Source organism: Zosterops lateralis, assembly GCF_965231275.1.
Source record: "Zosterops lateralis genome assembly, chromosome: 3".
In the NCBI taxonomy this organism is placed as follows: domain Eukaryota; kingdom Metazoa; phylum Chordata; class Aves; order Passeriformes; family Zosteropidae; genus Zosterops; species Zosterops lateralis.
This window is the reverse complement of record NC_139764.1, coordinates 21,048,540-21,067,973: the sequence shown is the minus strand read 5'-3', so window position 1 is coordinate 21,067,973 and position 19,434 is coordinate 21,048,540. Positions and strand designations below refer to the sequence as shown.

Here is a 19,434-nt window from a genome sequence, read left to right as displayed (position 1 = left end):
TATTTTTTTTCCCTTGGGTGAAGCGAATTTGAAGCAATTGGTCTCAGATACAAGCCCCACTCTTGAGAATATTTGTGCTTGTAGTCTTTATTCCTGAAGAAAGCATACCAGCAACTTAAGAGCCACAAAGAGACCACTGTCTTCTCACATAAAGTCTTTCCTTCCTTGAATAATCAAAGAGATGTCACTTTAAAGACTCCCTACACATACAAGTTACTGTCAAGTCTTTCCTAGACTTCAGAAAGGCAGAAGGCTCACCTGTCACATCTCAAGTTACACGTGTCATCACTGGCAGAACAATTCCCAAACATCCCAGCATGGATTATCCATAGATACAAAGCTCTGCATCTGCTAAATCCAGGATCACGTTACTTCCCGGAGGAAGCATGAGGCAGTGGCAGGGCCCTCACCCCACCTGGGCAGCTCCAAGAGAAGCACCTCACTGAGCCCATCTGTGTGGTGTGCACACATTCACACCCTCCATGCAATCCCAAAGCGAGGGAGGACCTCTGACAGAAAATTAGTTAATGGAAATTCCAGTATTTTAAGCTCATCAGCTTCCCTTGGGACTTGGCCATCCCTGGCATGTCCTCGAGAGATGTCTCAACAGGATGTAATAGTTCTTGTTAAAATTTCCTGGAGTGGAACAGAATTCCACCTATCCTTGCTTGCTCTCAGTAGCCTGTAAAAACTTAATTATTAGCATTTATTTATTTCTCTCTGGGATTTTCTGGGGATAGAGTAATGCATAGCCTCATCAGCCTTCATCTGTCACTGGAACCAATTCCTATTCTCTTCCACTCTCCAGGAGTTGCACTGGCTTGGATTTTAGTGTCTACACCTGAATTGACACAGATGCAGCACACACACACACGGTGCTGCATCCATAAGTATCACATTTATCTAAGTCAGTGATTGCTCCTTGTCCAGCTAACTGATTTGGAAAAGATAAAGCAGTTTACTGGGAGGAAATGGCAAAGTCACAAAAGGCAGATACAGCAGTGATCCTGCTCACTACCCAAGCACATTAGTTCACTTTAATCTTTCCTAAGAGCACATTACATGACAATTCCTTATCTGCCCCATTTTTCTCACTGCACCAGCCTTTAAGAATATATAGATCATTATGGAAACATAACATTAATCTCGGTCACTTACATCACCATTACAAAACCAGTTATTAATACAAGCAATCAAAGGTGGTTTCCTTACCCAGAATGCAGGCTGGAAAACTGGCTTAGGGAAAAATCTCATTTTGAGCTCATCAGCTGACAAAGTTCTCTGTTCTATAGATGCATTGGCTGGGGACCTCCCCGAAGGGCCACTTCTCAAAGCTGTGAGTGACAGCTCATGCGACAGGCACTGTGGTAAGCATTACATGCTGCTTTGACAAACTACCCTCAAGCAGGTGTGGTGGGCAGGAAAAAAGCTGGACAACAGCAACAGTCCAGTTTATTTCTTGTTCCCTTAAGTTTGTTTGATTGCTAGCACTGCAAGTGTTAGCTTATAGTTAATGGCATCTGTAGAGCACAGAAAAGCCTTGAATTGCTCTCATTACAAACTAAAGAATCAGGCTCTAAACTGAGTGCCAAGTTCCAAGGTAACTAAAACTGAGTTTTATTTTATAACTAAGAAAGAATGATGCTCTTCTTAAACCATGTAAAACTAATTTAGGTTTTCCTGTAGATTTCAAGCTCTTCCAGTCACTGGGATATATGAGCACTAAAATCACTACTCCCAGCCAAACCAAAGTGGTTTGCTGCATGATGTGAACTTTCTGCATGCCTTCAACATGAACACCAGGACAGAATTAGCCAGGCTTTTCCTCCAGTGATTCATTACACACTGAGTATCTGATATCACATCAGCCCATGAAATCTATCTTCTGTGTCTCATAAATCAACATCATCAGCATAACCAAGCGATGAAATGAAGAGAGATTTGTCATTAAGGTACGCAGAAATTATGACACGCTACACAGTTCTACCTCTCAAATCCACTCTCCCTGACTGATAAGACCAGCAAGTATTCCCATGATTACCCACAGCTATCATGTGACTAAACCCTGTACTTACACAGATACAACATCTGAAACCCAATGTCTTGGTTACATGGTTTAGTTCAGTATTTGTAACTCCATCTTGGAACTCCTCCAGATAGGAACATTCAGAACACAATACTTTAATTTATGTTTCTGAGCCTTTTGGGTTGACTTAATCTGATACTGTTGGCAGTAAGTCTAGAACCTGTGCATTAACTATGCCTTTCTCCACAGTGGATTAACTCTGTGGGAAAAAGTTCAGTATTGCAAGGCTCATGTCCAATTTTACAACTCCTGATTTTACATACATCTGTCAGCTGCATAAACTGCATTTTTGTTGTCATCGCTGAGAAGTCAATGATGTTCACTGACTATTGTTTCCACCTGTATTCTCGGGTATGTAATGGTAAAGTCTATACAGTAACTGCCAGAAAAACAGTTTAAAATGTTTTACTGCACTATATACACAGAAATACAACACAGGCAGTGCAAATGCTGTAGACCTCCAGGAGCTTTTCTTTAGATTTTGTTAGGATGAATAGTTTAAAATATTCCCCAAACAGGCTACCCTGCAGAGCTGGTCTGTCAAACAATCCTGAAAGAACACAGTTACAGTCCTGCTGCTGTTTCAAGATGTGCAGAAGCCTGCCAAGGCAGCAGTAGAATAAAGGTAAATGATGAACTGAGGAAATGTGGCAATCTCAGTCTGCCCCAATCATTATCGATCTCACAAGCCCTGGCTTCAGAACAGGGAGAATTTCTATGTAATGATTTATTTCTTGAGATGGTTTATACGGAGAAATCAAACACTAATGCCCTGGAATAAAACCTAAATGAAGCATAATCCATCTTATGAGTTATAGCAAAAAAACATTCTGGACAACATCAGGTTTTACTACATGTAATGGCTTTATGAAATGTATAAATGTTATTGTTCTATAAAATACATTTTTCATTCCAAAAGGCAAATTATAATTCATATTTATTCAGGACTCTCCTTTCTAGTGCTTTAAACTTACTTTTAAAAGAAAGACTCTGGATTGCCAAATTAAAGGTTTATTATAGTGTTTTTATTAACAAACTTTCATTGGAAAGTTCTGGGCGCATTAACATAGGAGGCACATTGGCTTCGATGTTTGGCATTTGACAGTCAACAGAATTGCACTTCACTGCGATTGCCTTGCCACAACAGTGTGAACTTTCATGGCAACCCATGGAGCGAGCCTCTCTCCCTGACCTGGTCAGCAGATGTTTTTTATTGTTTTGGTCAGCCTTCAAAACTCGGTCATTCTGCAAAGAACGCTGATCTGTCTTGCTCTCAGCTTTCTTTTTCTGCTTTGACAGAGAGGCTTTCTTGCTTTCCACCCCGTTCGCTTCTGTACCACCCTTTTCATCAGACTTGTCTGTCTGCTGACAGAATCCCTTTTGGTTATTTGAGAGGCTGTTCTCACATTCAGAGCAACGCACTATTAGAGGTGCTGCATTTCGGCAGAGGAACTGTGAGGAGCTCATCACCTTTGGAACAGTTCTTACATTTTCCTCTGGGTTTTGATGAGCATGTGTATCTGTCCTGTTTATTCTTTGATGTGCCTGGAACTGTTGCACAGACTGGAGGAAAAAATTTTTAGGCAGAGAGTTTTGTGTCATCGTTCTTTTGAGCCTTCCCTGAAGGCAGCTGCAATGGAGGACATGCTGGACTGGGTGCACATAACCCTCGGCAGCTTGCTGTAAAGCATTTATAGGAGCTACAGAGCTTTGGATCTGCACAGTCCCCGGGGAAGGAGAACACTGGTAACAGAAGGTGTCACTTAACTGCTGACAGGAGTGTGGACTCCACTTCACTGCCACCTGCTTATATGCATCGGGACAGCTACACTGCCTGTTTTGAGAGAAAATGGGGCATATGGTGTGTTGGTCAATAGATGTCTGCAGCCCACCTGAATTAGCAACATTTTTGATGCCCTTACTCACTTCACTATTATAGGCTGGATGCATAGGTACACATGAGTTTTGGGGCCTGCTATTGAAGAGCTCTGTGCAGATATGAGTTTCTTCATATGTCACTTTCTCTGCAGGGTTACAGATTGCGGTTTGTGATGCCAGAGGTTCAAGCTCATAGTGCTCATGCTCCATTTCTGGTTTTTGATTTCTGGAGTCCAGCTGATACTTGCTAACAGGATGTGATTTGTTTTGACCTCTGCCCCCTTGGGCTCCTGAAAAAGCCTGAGAGAAGGCATTACACCGCAGTTTTTTTGGTAGTGGGATCTGGCCACAAGTGCCCTGGGGCCCAAGGCATCGGCACATGCACTGGAAGAAGAACGTTGCGAAAGCCCAACTAATGCACATTATAAGCATCATGAAAGTGCCAAGCTGAGTGTATGCCAACACTGTCGAGGGCATCATCATTGCCCCAGCTACAAATGTAGTCAAGGCAGCCATTGCAATAGCAGAACCCATACGGCTTAAAGAAAAAATGACCTTCCCCTCTCGGTCAGGGTCAGGGGCTAAGCGATAAGCCACTCCATAATGGACAGCAAAGTCCACTGACAAGCCAACAGCCACTGAGATTGTGACAGATTCCAACACGTTCAGCTCCCACCCAAGAAGAACCAGAGAACCTACAGTTACAAAAATAGTTCCAGCTATTGAAACTATTGCATAAAGGCTTATGATTATGTTCCAAGTTGTAAGAAGCATTACACTAAATGCAACGGCAACTGAAAGGCCCATGGCAATCAGAGTGCCATCAGAAAGACTGTCCTGAAGATCGTAAAATTCAAGGTTACTCACAAACCAACCATTGCTAAGACCTTCAGGAGCAGAACTAAGCTCACTTGAAATCCATGAGTCCACCTCTTTGTAGAACTGATGCATTTTCTCATAAGCCAGTGTGAAGAGGTAGGTGCTTTGGAACTCCAACACCACTGCCCTGATGGTGTCATTAAGGTCAAAGCGAGGCCCTGGGGTTTTGCTATCTAAATGGTACCCTGTGCTTCTTTCTAGCTCCATTATAGCTCTCTTGATACATAATTCAAAAACTTCTTGTTTGTATGGAAAGCTCCAGTGGCTGCAGCAGGGGTAAAGAGATGGCTCATCACAGTCTTGATTTTCCATCCACTGCTTAAATGTTTCAATGAAGCAGCTTGTGAAGTCTTGTTCTTCTGTCTGATAAAAAAAGGTTTGATTTCTTAACTTCTGACAGAAACGTAAAATCCAAACCTGTGAAGCTGGGCTAGCGATATTAAAACTGGTATCTAGCTGCAGCTCTCCTTTGCTTTTAGGGTTTAAAGGGTCACCATTATCCTCAGGTGTGACACCCCAGATTACTGTAATCGGCATGTGGAGCTCTTCTCCATGGTGGACACGTTCAAACATAAAAAGTTTTTTGTATTCTGCATCGTATCGTTCAAATGGGTGAGAAGACCTAAATACCTGAAACTCGGAGAGCTCCAGCGACGGCAGTTTCATCTTTGGATTTACACACACGATATATGCTCCACCAATCGTTAAGGCAAGGAACCAGAAAAGCCAAATATACCGAAATTTGATAACAATGCATGGCAAAACTTTCTCAAAAAATATCCTGGATGCTTCTGAGACTGCAAAAATAATCTTGTGGAACATTTGGCACAACACTGTCCAGCAGTTTTTGTTGTTGTATACCCTCTGCTGAGGTTTCTTAAAGCAACTGAAAATATTGAGAAGATATCGTTCATGTAATACAACTACAGCAGGCAGCCATGTAACCATCAAAACATAATTCACCAGAATGGCAGTGCCAGCATAAACACCAAAACACCTGATTGCTGTGATATTGCTGACATAATTAGCATAGAAGGCAGCAGCGGTTGTAAAACTCGTGACAAACATGGAAAGAGCAGCATGTTGCAATGTGATGCTCACTGTCTCAGAGGTTCCAGCATGAGGTTTATCAAACTTTGTGTAGTTCCAAACATCACATAAGACAAAAGCATCATCTGCTCCAATCCCAACAAGGATAATCAATGCCGTGAGATTCATGAACGGAAAGAACTCAAAATTAAATACTACCCGATAGAGAAAATAAGAAATAATCAAGGAACTAATTATTGCAAACATAGTCATCAGCGTGATAAACATGGACTTGGTGTACACACACATAACTAACAGAACAATTACAATGGCTATGGCAGGATACACAGTATCCATCAACAGGTAATCTTGAAACAACCTATGTTTTATTCCGAACTCAATCCCTGTGACGGTTGTTACACCGTCAGAAGCGTTCCAGTTCTCAAAGTTATCTAGGTAAATACTCATCATGCTTTCCCCTTTCTCGGTTGGAGAGAAGAGCATGCTGTATTTTAAAGCTGGTAAGACATAGTCAGCTGTCTTTGGGCTTAAGAAATCCTTGTCCACTAGGTAGTGAAGGATCTGGTAAACAGCATTGTACTTGGTACATTTGCGAGGCACGTTTGTACACTTGAGTTGGTCCTTCCTTTTGGCATTCATATCCCAGCAGTCTGGCCCCAGGGTCCCGTTGTAGTAGTATTTGGCACAAGTGCGAAGCAGCTTCAGGGTGTGAGAGACATCCCGTTCCACGATTTTCTGACAGGAGGACCTGTTGTTCAGAATAGCAATATAGTTGCCCAGTGTCCAGCTGGGACAGCACGAAGCAGCAGTGGCTCTCTGGCAGAGATCACCAAACTGGGAATGGGATCTGATCTGTATGAAGACAGACAGGGAGAAAAATCCAGTCTAGAGTAACAGTCTGAAACATTCAGTAACAAAAAAAACCAAACAACAACCCAAGAAATTACTTTAAATTATGAAAATTCAGTCCTTTGGCACTAACATTTTAGATTCTTATTTCCACATGCACTGCTTTTGATCAGTATCCTCTTACATGCAGCAGACTAAACCAGCCAGTATACAGACTTGTCACAATGGCACAGAATTGGCAGAAGTGTTAAGAGTACTACTGGAAGATCCACTGAGGTGTTTTGTTTGTTTCCAGACTGAGGACTGTTAACTCTCTTCTGTTATCTCATCCTATGCTCCTGAGAATAAACAATCAGCCATACATCAGTGAAGTTTCACTCTGCTTGGAATCATATCCTGAAGTCCTTAGGAGAGGCAAGAACTTACCATCCTGAAAGGAAGGATGTAACAGCTTTACCGTAACTTCCATCACCTGATCTCTCTTCTACAACTCTGATTTAATGAGTCTGTTTTAGCTCTCGTACAGCTGGCACTGTCCCCAAAGAGTTCTGCCTACCACCCAGGCACTGCATGCCCCTAAGTCATGCTGGATTTCCAAAGCACAAGCACAAGATAATTCCACTGTCAAGAAGCACCCCAAAATAACAGGTCATGCCTCTGAACACTGCACCCATACTGCACAGCACATTCTGGTTAAAGATTCTCCTGAACTAAATGAATCTTAATCCCTTATGGGGATATTTTTCTTTTGCTTAACTAGAAGTTAAACTCTTAAGTAACAAGGTTAGATCTGGGAAATTTTCTCAAGTTCAGAAAACTCAGTCTTTGGAGAGCATGAGGAATAAAAGTCTCAAAAAACAGAACTTCTGTTATATGTGACAAAGGAGAATTAGTCCTTCAAATAGTTAAGATATATGTAAAAGTTCTGTTTTGATCAAGTTACACAGAATGAACACATATTAATGCAGTCACATAAATAAAGCCATATGCTTCAGATTTTATAGAAGTGCACCCTGAAACAGTTGTCCATGTATGCTTTAAATTTAGGTGATTTGAAAGAAAACACTAAGCCTCTTTTTTCTTTTTTTTTTCTTCAGCAGAATGGCACAGGCTTATTATTAGCAATCCTTCACAATGCAGACCAAAAAATACATTTGGGGATTCTCTCAGCAGTTATAAAAGCTTTAATATGGACCAAATTTTGTCAACCAGTTTCTGAACAATAACAAACTGGCACTCCAAAAAACAGGATAATTCACATTTGATTGTTTCCAGATAAAAACACTCACACATGCAAACTCAGGAAAAACTGAACAACCTACTAAATAAAAGGAAGCACTGGAATAGCATATCTGTGTTTTTCATGGCACATCTCCAGGTTAGTCCTATGAGGATATAATAGGCAAACTGAGAGGAAAGGATTGTATTGTCTTCTCTATGTATTCAGGTTCAAGATGGGACAATGAGATTTATATACTGTTCTACACTTGCTGCAGGCCATAAACATTCACTGGCAAAGTAACTGCTGCCAAAGATAAAGTAACATGAGCTGGCAGCTGGAAATTAGAAAGTAAAATACAAAACCTAGCTCCTGATAGCTCATTAAAATACTACGTAAAACACTAATAGATTGTAGCATTGGGCTTTGTTGGTGAACCAAAGGAACTGGAAAGGTCATTCTGGTGTTTCCAGACCTGGGCTGCCACTGGCACCACTTTAATTTATTTTGGAACAAGCAAGGAAACAAAACTGTGCAACCTGCATGCATCTGTGGGCAGATCTGCCCAAATGACTTTCTGCAGTGACAGAGAATCACAAATCCACTGCTTTGGGGAAGCAGCCTGAAGACATAGTATACAGTCATTAAAGTTTATAAAATAACTGTTTACAGTTTATAGGGAAAACACTCTGCAATTAACAGGTAAAAGAAAAAAAAAGTTCTTCTTATCCAAGTAGTAAAAAAATTAGAACACCTCCTATAACTATTTTGTATATAAAGTTTCCATGAAGATTACAGGACTAGCATATGCTGAACAGCTGCAGGGTAGAGCCCCTAAGTGTCAGTAAAACCCATAGTTAAAGTAGTTACAAGCAGATGGGAACACAATTAATACATAGAAGATATGCTGTTAGTTCCATGCTAAAGCCAATACTAGTTGGTGCTGATATCCTGCTTATCATCAGAAAAATATATAAATTCTAAGGTTTGCATTCCCAGCAAGCAGTGCCTGACTTTCCTGTCTTTGAATAACTTAATTCAACAGAACTGTGGCCCTAAACAAGCATGAACTCAATTCCAAAAATAACTACAACCAGGAAAGAGTCTGTAAGACCAGAAGGTCACCAAAGCCATGGATTTTCTGTTATGGCTGCAGTGCAAGTCAGCATCCTCTCCCTCCCTAGGGACTGGCTGCTAGCAGAACTCAGCATTCAGAAGTGGGACACAGCACAGCACTTTGTGAGTTCTAAGAAGTGTTAGAAGTACTTAAAAACTGCTAGAAAATGTTAAAATAATTTAAAATGTTATTTGTAAGTAACAAGCATTTAAAAAGAAACTATAAAAAAAACTTCATCCCTTTCTGAGCCCTGAGTATCTAATTTTTATAATCAATTTACATGCACAGACCAGCAATAACAGCAAAACCTAACCACACTCCTTTGTTTTCTATATTAACTAGCTAAAAATCAATGCTGCTACCATGATGCACTGTTGTTCTGCTCAGCTGAGGTGTTCAGTTACTTTATTCCTAAGTAATTTACAAATAAAGATCTACAAAAACATTACTTACAATAATATTCTTTATGAATATTTACACAACTGTGGGTGTACATGATGCAGCAAACATTTAATTTTCTCTAGTGTTCCTATTTCAAAGGAAGAACTGGTTTTATGGGGCTTGTTTGTTGTAATAAAGTAGTTTCATCCTTTGCTCAGAAAGTTTAGCAGTATTTGATATAATACATTTTTATCAAGGTCAGCAGATGGGGAGGAACAAAAGAAAAAATTCTCAGGAGTAATGCAATCATTACAGAGATATTATTCAGAGGTAATTAACTGTATTCTGTTAAACAGAATGATGTTTTTTAATTCAGACTGCACTGCTTTGCAATGATCTGCACTACCTGGGCTTTATCTGCATCAGCTGCCTGTGTGACTAAACTTCTACAGTTAAATGCACAGATTACCATCTCCTCCCTTAGTCTCAATTTTTACCCTTGTTAAAGATTATCCTCCACTGGATCTCCTGGTTGAACTGGTGATTCATTCAAAACTGAGCTGGGCTGCTTTAGATCCTGTACTCTGGGCACCTGGCTCATTCTGATTGCAAGAGATAAGGGATAAAACCACACGAGCCATCCTGTCAGTGTAACCATCTCTGATGGGGAAATAAGGAATATTTCACCAGCCTGTGAGGACAAAACCCACTTCCACCCAGGGAGGCCAACCAGGACAAAATGCCTGTCAGCAGACTGCCAAGGGAGATTCATTATACAATGTTCCACTACAGCTCAACATTTTAATCCAGCAGATGATGGCTATTGTAGAAGAGAACAGTTTGGGAATTTGCTAAATTAATACAGTTATCTAATAGGCAATGATCAATCTAATAATGAAGATATTTTTCATTAAATAAATGAGAAATATGAACTAAGTTGTCTATGATTATTTTTGTTTTGGAGAAGAGAAAAATGGAAATAATTTGTTCAGTATTAATAGATGAAAAACATATTGCTTCATTTCCATGCAAACTCATCAGTGTGTGAACCAAAAGTTCATGGTTAACCAGAGGTTCAAAGGAGTTCACTCCAGCAAGTGACAAGCTTATATTTTACAGATGAAGCGAAATCAGTATTAGTCTTCAAGTATCATTATCCACATCTAATTAACTGGGCTGTGTTTCTAGCTATTTTACCTAAGTTCTTTGCTGTCCATTTGCCAATCTATTCTAAACTCACAAAAAAAAAAAAATTAATTTCAGTGACCTACTGAGTGTCAGAGAAAACTGCATATACTATGAGATTATAGCTAGTTCACCTGGAGGTGAAAACACAAGAAAATATCATTTGTTTGCTGGGACCCAATAACAAAACTCCATGGAATAATATTCTATGAGGAAAAACACAGTAGAAGTTAAGATAGTCCTTTCCTAAAGTAACCCTCTTCTACCCCATCCTGGATGCTATTTGTAGAAAACTCAAAGAAATTGCCCAATACATAACCTGATCTACAGACTGAAAGTTGTTTTTTAACTGCATGTACATGCTGACTGACCATACGACAGGAGCTGAACACATCAAGTCCTCTCATATCCTATGGGATGGCAGTGGGCAGCAAAACAAAGTTTCATATGCATGCTTTGTATCTGCAAGTGAAACAAATGCCATACTGACTTACCCTCAAGTTGTCTACATTGCACATTGACTTAATTGCATTCAAATTCCATAAATTCTCTCCTTCTGTTGATGTAAACACCACTCGTGAATAGCGATCACCTGAAATTACAGAAGGGGGTTTTCACTGGTTGTGTGGGTGGGCCTGGTATCAAAGGCTGAGGCAAAATCCCACCACTCAAATGACACATGAAATCTTTGTCGAGTCATGGGAATTCACCTCCTTTTCAAGACAAGCTGTTTATCTGTAAGACTCACTCCACATGAAAGTTTCCATTTCCTTAAAGTGCTTATAGTAAATATGGCATCTTCAATACTACATACCACTCAGAACCTCTACAGACTTCTATTCAAGCAAACTATCTTCTGAAATATGACAAACAAATAAAAATCAAAAGATCTAATCAGCAAACTATGAAATTCTTGGCACAGCATAATGGCAGTACACTGATAATAGTAATCAAAGGCTGATTTAGTAAGTCATTTGGGAATATAAATAATAATTATAAAGCTGTTTCTACAAAAATGTTTTTGCTTTAGAAGCAAATGACTGCAGTGGAAATTGTTGTGATATCCTTGAGGCCATTTTCAAGAATTCCACAGTTCAGACACATGGAGCTTAAATTACAAATTAAATCACATTTATCAGAAGACAGATTTAGGAAAGGAAATAATTACTTAGTGGCAGTGAGATCTGTCTGCAGAGCTCAGAAGGGAAACAAATATGCAAACACAAATATATAGTACTGCCTAACACAGTATGATACTTTGTGTTAAGAAACATTATTGCATTAATTAAATATTCCAAAAACCCAAAAGGCTGAATTTTTCCCACTGCTGTGAAGCTGCAGAATTTTTGCCTTCCACAAGGCTGCAACGAAAAGATTCAGGGGCAGTGCTTCATGATCTCCAACCATGCTTAGGATCAAGGGAACTGAAATCTAGAGGTCCTGGAGCAAACAAAGAAAGATACCAGGAATGACAAAAGTGGGTCAAGAGGAAATCAACTGTTTCCTTTACATAATGGACTGGCAAATTTTCCCATAGAAATGCAATTCCTTCATGACTGTCACAAGTGAGACTACACAGAAACAGCAGAGGAAAGAAGGAGAGTGAGACTGTGCAGAACAGCAGCCTGGATTAGAGGAGCTAATTCTGCTTTGAGTTAATGCTCAGCAGAGCACCAAGTACATTTCCTCTCCCTTACTCATGACATGCTCAGTCTAATTTGGTTCTGTTCAGAGGAGCAGAAATGATGACCTTGCTCCCATCCTCTCACTTAGATGTAAGACCATACTGTAATTGTAAAAAAAGAATAAAAATCTGTTCTTCACCCTGGTTTTCCCTGGTCATTGCTCTCTTAGACCAAGTAATCTAAACAAATAATTTCACAATTGTGTTTTTGTGCTCTGTTATCAGTCCTCACATGTGGAAGTAGCCACAAAAGAGCTCAGGTCCTTCTATGAATAGAGGCAAGATCTACATCTCTCTGCCAGAACAGGACTTATCAAAGTTCTGCAGTGTGCCTTGTAAAAAATCAAAAGATTGTCTCTTTTGTCCTCTAGTTTAACTTAGTCAGCTTCACAAGCCTACAGTGCTTTAAGTTGGGGATGTTTTATTTTTATTTCTGTTTCTTTGAGGGGGATGTTTTCTTTGTTGAGGTTTTTTGTGTGTATTTTCTTTTCCGTAAACAAACCCCTACATTTTGTACATAATGTAACTGGTGGATGCCTTTAGGACATGTACAGGAAAAGTATTTTGATTTAGGTTTTTTAGAATTAAGTTAATGGCACAGACAAAACACAACTTCTTCCCAAGTGTGAATTAAGGACTACATCTCTAGCTACACACAAAACACTGATTTTACCAATGTTCAGTACTACCAAGAACTAATAAAATCCCTTAAAGGAAATGGAAACAGTTAAAGGAAACACTTCAAGCAAATACAGTTTATTCTGAGGAAGAGCCAATTGAATAGAACCAATAAGGCAAATAATTAAATAATTTTGAAAGTGACTTTGAAACATTTCAGCCCAATTTTATCAAGATTTCTGCACGAAGAAAGGAGGTGTTGTTTATTGTGTGTATATAATAAGTAAAAAATATCTTCCTAATAAGGCATACAATATACAGAAGAGTTCAGAAAACTCTGAACTGTCAGTAGTTTTTAGCTTTTAGTCCTTGTGTCATTTCTCCACTTACTTGGAATATCACAGAAAAAGGTATCCTTGTGGAAGTTCCAGTCTGCTTGCCTCTTCTCTCTTTCATAGTGATCATCTGACCATCTGTCATCTTGATGACTAAACCAGAATAAAGAGTTTTACTTTACCTTAGCAAAGAAATTATTAAAAGAAGCACCGTTCAAACAAGTCACACAGCTTAACAGTTCTTACACATGAGAGAACAAATTTTTACCAATATAATTTTGGTATACAAGTACCAAAATAATAATTTAATTTTTTCTTTAAATTAAGAGACTTCAAATGCAAGAACATTGAGTCCAGTACTGAAAATATCCATAAAGTAAAGTCATAAAATTTTTCCATAGAGAAAAGTCATACATAAAATCATACCTTTTTTAAAAAAGCTTGCAATGAGAAATATCTAGCCTGATATGAAAGGCCTTAAGAACTGTAGAATATTTGATTCTGTATTTATTTATATCAGTGGCAGTATAAATATTAACTTCAGAGGGTACTAGTGAAAGCATGACGTAGATACAAAACCACCAATAAAACAAAATGCATTTTTACTATAAAGCTTTACCTTTTAGCTTGCTCATCTGCATATTTGAAAGGATAGTTTGCAAGTGTTGCTTTGTACCCTGTGTTTTTCACCATGTTGTTCCATGTGACCAATCTCTGTCCTATGGCTGTCCCTCTGGGTTCAAAACCCTAAGGGGAGAGAAGCACAAAATTCCATTAATGCTTTTCATTCTTCAGCTCAAACAGGAGAGCGGAAACATGATCAAAGTGATGGATAGGTTTCATTATGAAGCATAATTACTCCAGGCATCTACTTTTAGAGGTAAAATACTTTATGACAAGTCAGACAAAATAATGACCCAATGTAAAGAGTGATGAGGGATTAAGAATTCTTGCATGTCATACTGCTCTCCCTGAGAAGAGATGATGATTTAGTCCATCAAATGTTCAACATTTGGTTTTCAGAGGAAGAGCAATCTACAAAGTCCTCTCTTGTATCTCAATTATCACTCTTTATTGATTAAATACGATTAAAAACTGTCAAGTATTTCTTCTCTGTTTCTCCAAGAATAAGGCAAATACTTAAATAATTTTGGAAGTGGCTTTGAAACAATTTAAACAACTTGGCTGTTTTCAAGAAATATCTATTACTACATTATAAATACCAATAACTTAAAGGAACAGTTTATTTTTATTTGGGGGTAATAATTAAATGCCATATTTTCAATAAAAAATCCTGAAAGCTACTCATGCTTAAGACAATTCATGAAAAGTAAAAAAATGAGTGTAATATTCAATAGAATCTGATAAAAATTACTTTTAGCCTTTCAATACGGCTATCCCTTCATCCCCAGAAGGCCCTTAGAATCCTCCTTTAACAGATCCAGGCCTTCATTCTTTGAAACCTGATTTAAAACGTGTGGTCTGTGCTGTACATCTAAAACTGGGATGAATTTACATTATTCAATCTGAAGCAGTTCTGTTGAAGGACACATGACCTTAGCAAAATGCAGAGGGAATAGAAACTAGTAGGTAACATTCTCTGATGGCAACTGCAGCTTTGTATTATCATTTGCTGCTCCAATGTCAAGATTTAATACAGTATCAATTGCTGTACTTGTATTTGCTGTTTAGTGGTTCCACTGGAAAAAATGGCAAACAAAAAATCCTTGTTTGACAGTACAACTGATTGATATTGACTTACCAGCAGCGGATCAGAGAAATCTGGAAGGTCTGGAACTAATATTCCCACGAGTGCACACACCACTATGAGCACAGTGCACATGCCCAGGACCACCACGGGCCAGTCGGCGATGAGCGCGGCGTAGCTATGGGAGAGGAGCAGGGAGAGGGGCTACAGCAACCAAAGCTGCAAGCAGAACTAATCCATTCTTCTCTAAAGAGCTTTTCACATCAGACTATTCTTTCTCCCCAGGATTCTGACAAAAATGCAAGCCTATCCATGATTGTGAATCCCTAGAAAAAGATGCTTTGTCAAAAATTTCATGAGAGGAAACATCATTACTTGGGCTTTTTTAAGCTTAAGCATTTTAAAGAAAAAAATCCAAGAAAGAAAAAGATCTGTTTTAAAGTAGAACCCAAAGAAAACATTTCCTCTGTTTTTAAAATAGCCATTAAAAAAAATATTCAAACCCTACATACTCATGATCCATGAAACTTGTAGTTCAAAGATGCAAGGGGTTGGCAACATGATACATAAACTAACCAACGTTAACTGCCTAGTCTTACAGCATAACACCCATCCTTGGGTTTTAACACCTAGATCGTTCTAAATTTTATGAGTGGAAGAACTGTTATAAGCAAACCTAATTTTCTTTTTTTTTGTGTGAAATATTTTTATTTTTGTTAATTCAAGAGAAACGTTCAGAAAATTAGGCGAAAACAAGGAATCTTAATTTCTAAATAATTTTTCTTACAATAAAGACTTGCATTCATGGAGTTTATGTTTCAAAAGCAACACTGTCTAATACTGGGAGTAAAGAGTGTATAGGAAGTCTCAAAAAAGCATTAGAAAAGTAATTACAGGCTATGAATCCTTCTATATGAATGGTCTCTGTACACATTAAATATTGATCAAGAAGATCTCCACTCCTATTTCCTCCTCAACTTACAAGCAGCATAACATGAAAATTTATAGCAGAGACCTCCTTTACTTATTTCTACTGTCTTAAAAGATTATGGCTCGTTTTCAGTTTTAAGAGCAATTTGCTAATTAATGACAATGCAATTATCAGCTCAACTGAAATTTTCTGTCCCGCTGCTAAGAAGGGAGGGATTGTCCATCTCCCCATTCCAGCAGCAGGTTCCCAGTGTTCTGATTGCAAAATCAATGGCATAAGCAAGCTTATTCCTGTTTTTCCATAGCATGTAGAAATAGGCACCTCTAGGGGTCTAAGTAGAGCTTTGAGGAGCAAGGAAATCCAAAGCACTGGGTGTTTCTCCATTTCCCATTAAGTAAACATGGAATAATTCTGACATGCTCACATAAGAGGTTAATTAGCAAAAGCCTGAAAAGCAATCTGAAGTAAAAGTTTTCATTAAAGTCAATCACAAAGGGGCAGCTTGCCAAATGAGCAATTGTACAAAGTAGAAGTGAAGTAAAATGACCTAATAGAATTTTCCTATTTATAGGACTAAATGTTTTTCTAAACACCAAGCTAGACTGACTAGCCATTACAGACATTAGCTCTGAAGTCATAAAAGTTATACCCAAAAGATTTCTTTTCCTATTCATCACTAGTGCCAGATTTACCACTTTGACATGTTGTCTCTACAGTCCCATTCTCAGCTGAGCACTCTTAAATTGGGTAAATTCTTTCAGCTGTAAAAGAAACTCTGTCTTAAGTGTTTAATGTGATAATAAGCCACACACAGAAAACAGTGAAGTGCTTGTTTACACCTGCAAATTTCTCTTCTTTCTTTTACCATATATTGAAATTCAGATAAACAAAGCTGACCCGGGCTGACAAAAGGAGTGACCACTCTATTTTTAATTTTACCTGCCTGAGTATAATTTAGTGCTGCTGAGGGTTCTAGCTCCAACCAAGTTACCTAAAACCAGCCTCAACCCTAACCCACAGTACATGGCTAAAGAGATAGCAGGGTTTTTAAATTTTTACCCATGAAGAAGCTGTAACATGAATTTAGTTACATTTCTTTTCCTCTGTGAGGAGGAAGCCACCACCCTGCCAGATTTGGCATAAACGACCACTTGCCTGAAAATGCCTGAGTCCAAGGGAAAAATGCTTAAATCAATTCCTCAGCGGGGGAATCACATTCAGAAAGGATATCCTCACTGCTAAGCACATCATTTAGCACTTTTCTAAATCAGGATAAAACCTCCTACTTTTGGATGTCTAATTAAAACTATTTTTTTGGTTATGCAATGACCCAGACATACAGCCACACTTAAACCTTTTTGGTTTTTTTCATCCAAACTATTCCAGCACTGAATGAACTCAGGTAAGTTTGACACTGAGTGAAATACCAGTTTTTATGCCATTTTGCCCTGTTTTCAGTCTGTTTGAATGGTACTAATTTTAGCTAGCTATGTGCCATTAAAATGCATATAGCTTTTATAAATTTATATTCTCCTGATGTTTTTCACACACCTAAAAAAGGTTTGGTTTGTTTTTAGTTGTTTTCTTAAATCCATGCTTTAAGTAATTCAAAATGCTTAGGAGATACAGTAATTCAAACTATATTTAGTACCACTAAAAGGACCACTTTTATCAAGCAATTTGTCCAAAGGTGATCAAAGACCTCAGATGTTTTCTTCAAAAGGAGAAGGTAAAAAAGAGAATGTTTAGGTTCTTTTCCTATTTTAAGCATAATATGTGGCTAGTGACAAACTTTTCAATTCAGCTCCTATATACAGATGTCCTCAGGTTCAACCACTCCTCAGGCTCTTATATAGAGAGAAAAGTACCTTATATAATTTCTGTATTGTAAAAAGGTCCCTATGAACAACAGATATTTGTGTGATCCAAATCATATCAACACACAGATTTCTCTAACTCAAAACAGACACTTAACAAACAGGCTTGCTCTTTACTGAAAGCAAATCCTAAAGATGGATTGTGTTTTTAATGTTTTTTCACCTGAGATGGTTTCTTGTTGCCATTCTGATGCACTGACAGTTTTAGATAGAATGCTCTGTTATCTTCTCTGACCCTGCCATGCTACAGGGCCTATACAATCCAAACCCAGCATTCTAGACTGCTTGGGGTTTTAGGAGGAATTAAAAACTACTATGATGAAATTTTCTGAACTTGTCTGTCAAGTTTGTTTATAACTATTGATGATACAACCAAGCTACTTCTCAGAGAAACCCCTAGGCAAAAAAAAAGGGGTTTCCAGGCACAGACTGTAATAAAAATGCCCTAAAATAGTTGGAAAACAGGAAGCATAGAAATCTGCATAGATTTTTAAATTCTGACCTAATATTAATGTTTTTAAATTCTGATATTAATGCAGAGTGCTTTTCTGTCTGTAAATAGAGCCTGAGTTTGGATATCCTGCATGTTCTCTCCCCGTCCTGCTCCCCCAGGATTCACAAATTAGGGATGCTAAAGAACTTGGCCCTAGCTCCTTGTTTCAGTGTTTATTTAGGGACCCACTGCAGATCAATTCTTCTAAATGTTGTTTGACCTTGCTGATACTATCTGCCTCCCTGGTTTCCCATGGCAGTTGCAGACGTTTACTTACTACCCACCGCCTAAAGAAATACTTCAAAATCTGATTTAATTTGAACATTTATTATTTTCTTTGAATATTCTTTATTCTTGCTTTATATGGGGAATAACAGCTTTGCCATCACCTCATCTAACACCTTAATAATTCCACAAACCTCAGCTATGGCAGCACTGATCCTTACCTTTTTGGTAACTTGAATGGTCTGGCTGGCCTGAAAAAAAAGAGAAAAAAAGAGAGTAGTTGAGAATGCATGAAATATGCATGCACACACCAATTTGTTTAATTATTCTCATACATGGGTAAGTAAGTAAATTATAAAAATGAGATATTTAGGATATGAATTATTTTGAAAGGCCCACAATCATATTCAATTGACTCTTTGCAAACAAGTAGTTCAGAGAATAATTACAGCTACAGACAGCTGGGTTTTCAAAAGTGGAATTTTATGCAGCTGATTTTTGGGATTACTATTCCAGAGGCTTTTTCAGTTTTCAACAAGAGACCAAATAAACTAACATGATAAAAATTCAATACTATTGAAAATCATGACAAAGTTTGCATATGATGGAAACAGACAACCACAACACCATGTTCTGACTGTAATTTACAAAACTTCATAGTTGTCCTTCGTAATTCAATTTTAAAAAATTATTTTGGCCATAAATTCTGTCTTGCCATAATACATGAAGTAGAATGACATAGGATACCTCTACAAAATATTTTTATGCAACTTTTTGTTGCTTCTTAAAAATCTAATATAAAGTATATTATTTTGACGAGGAGATAGCAAACCTACGAGAAAATTATTCTTATCTAACACTGTTCTGCAGGCACTTCAATTTCTTAGCTACTGTCCAGTAAGAGTCACATAAATTTCAC

General features: G+C 38.2%; 1 protein-coding gene across 7 annotated transcripts in view; it reads right to left on the bottom strand.

Annotated features, from left to right (window-relative positions):
* Positions 1-2,971: 2,971 nt before the first annotated feature.
* DISP1 (dispatched RND transporter family member 1) overlaps positions 2,972-19,434 on the bottom strand; it is an 85,805-nt gene continuing 69,342 nt past the window's right edge. For 6 of the 7 annotated variants that reach the window (XM_083856363.1, XM_083856361.1, XM_083856360.1 and 3 more), the window contains 6 exons: positions 18,737-18,766; positions 15,044-15,167; positions 13,901-14,028; positions 13,337-13,434; positions 11,139-11,236; positions 2,972-6,745 (listed from right to left, as the gene is read on the bottom strand). In XM_083856363.1, the coding sequence (XP_083712489.1) occupies positions 3,101-6,745; positions 11,139-11,236; positions 13,337-13,434; positions 13,901-14,028; positions 15,044-15,167; positions 18,737-18,766 (4,123 nt within the window). In that variant the 3' untranslated portion in view covers positions 2,972-3,100. The remainder of the gene's footprint in view (positions 6,746-11,138; positions 11,237-13,336; positions 13,435-13,900; positions 14,029-15,043; positions 15,168-18,736; positions 18,767-19,434) is intronic. The other variant, XM_083856366.1, reaches the window with a different exon arrangement.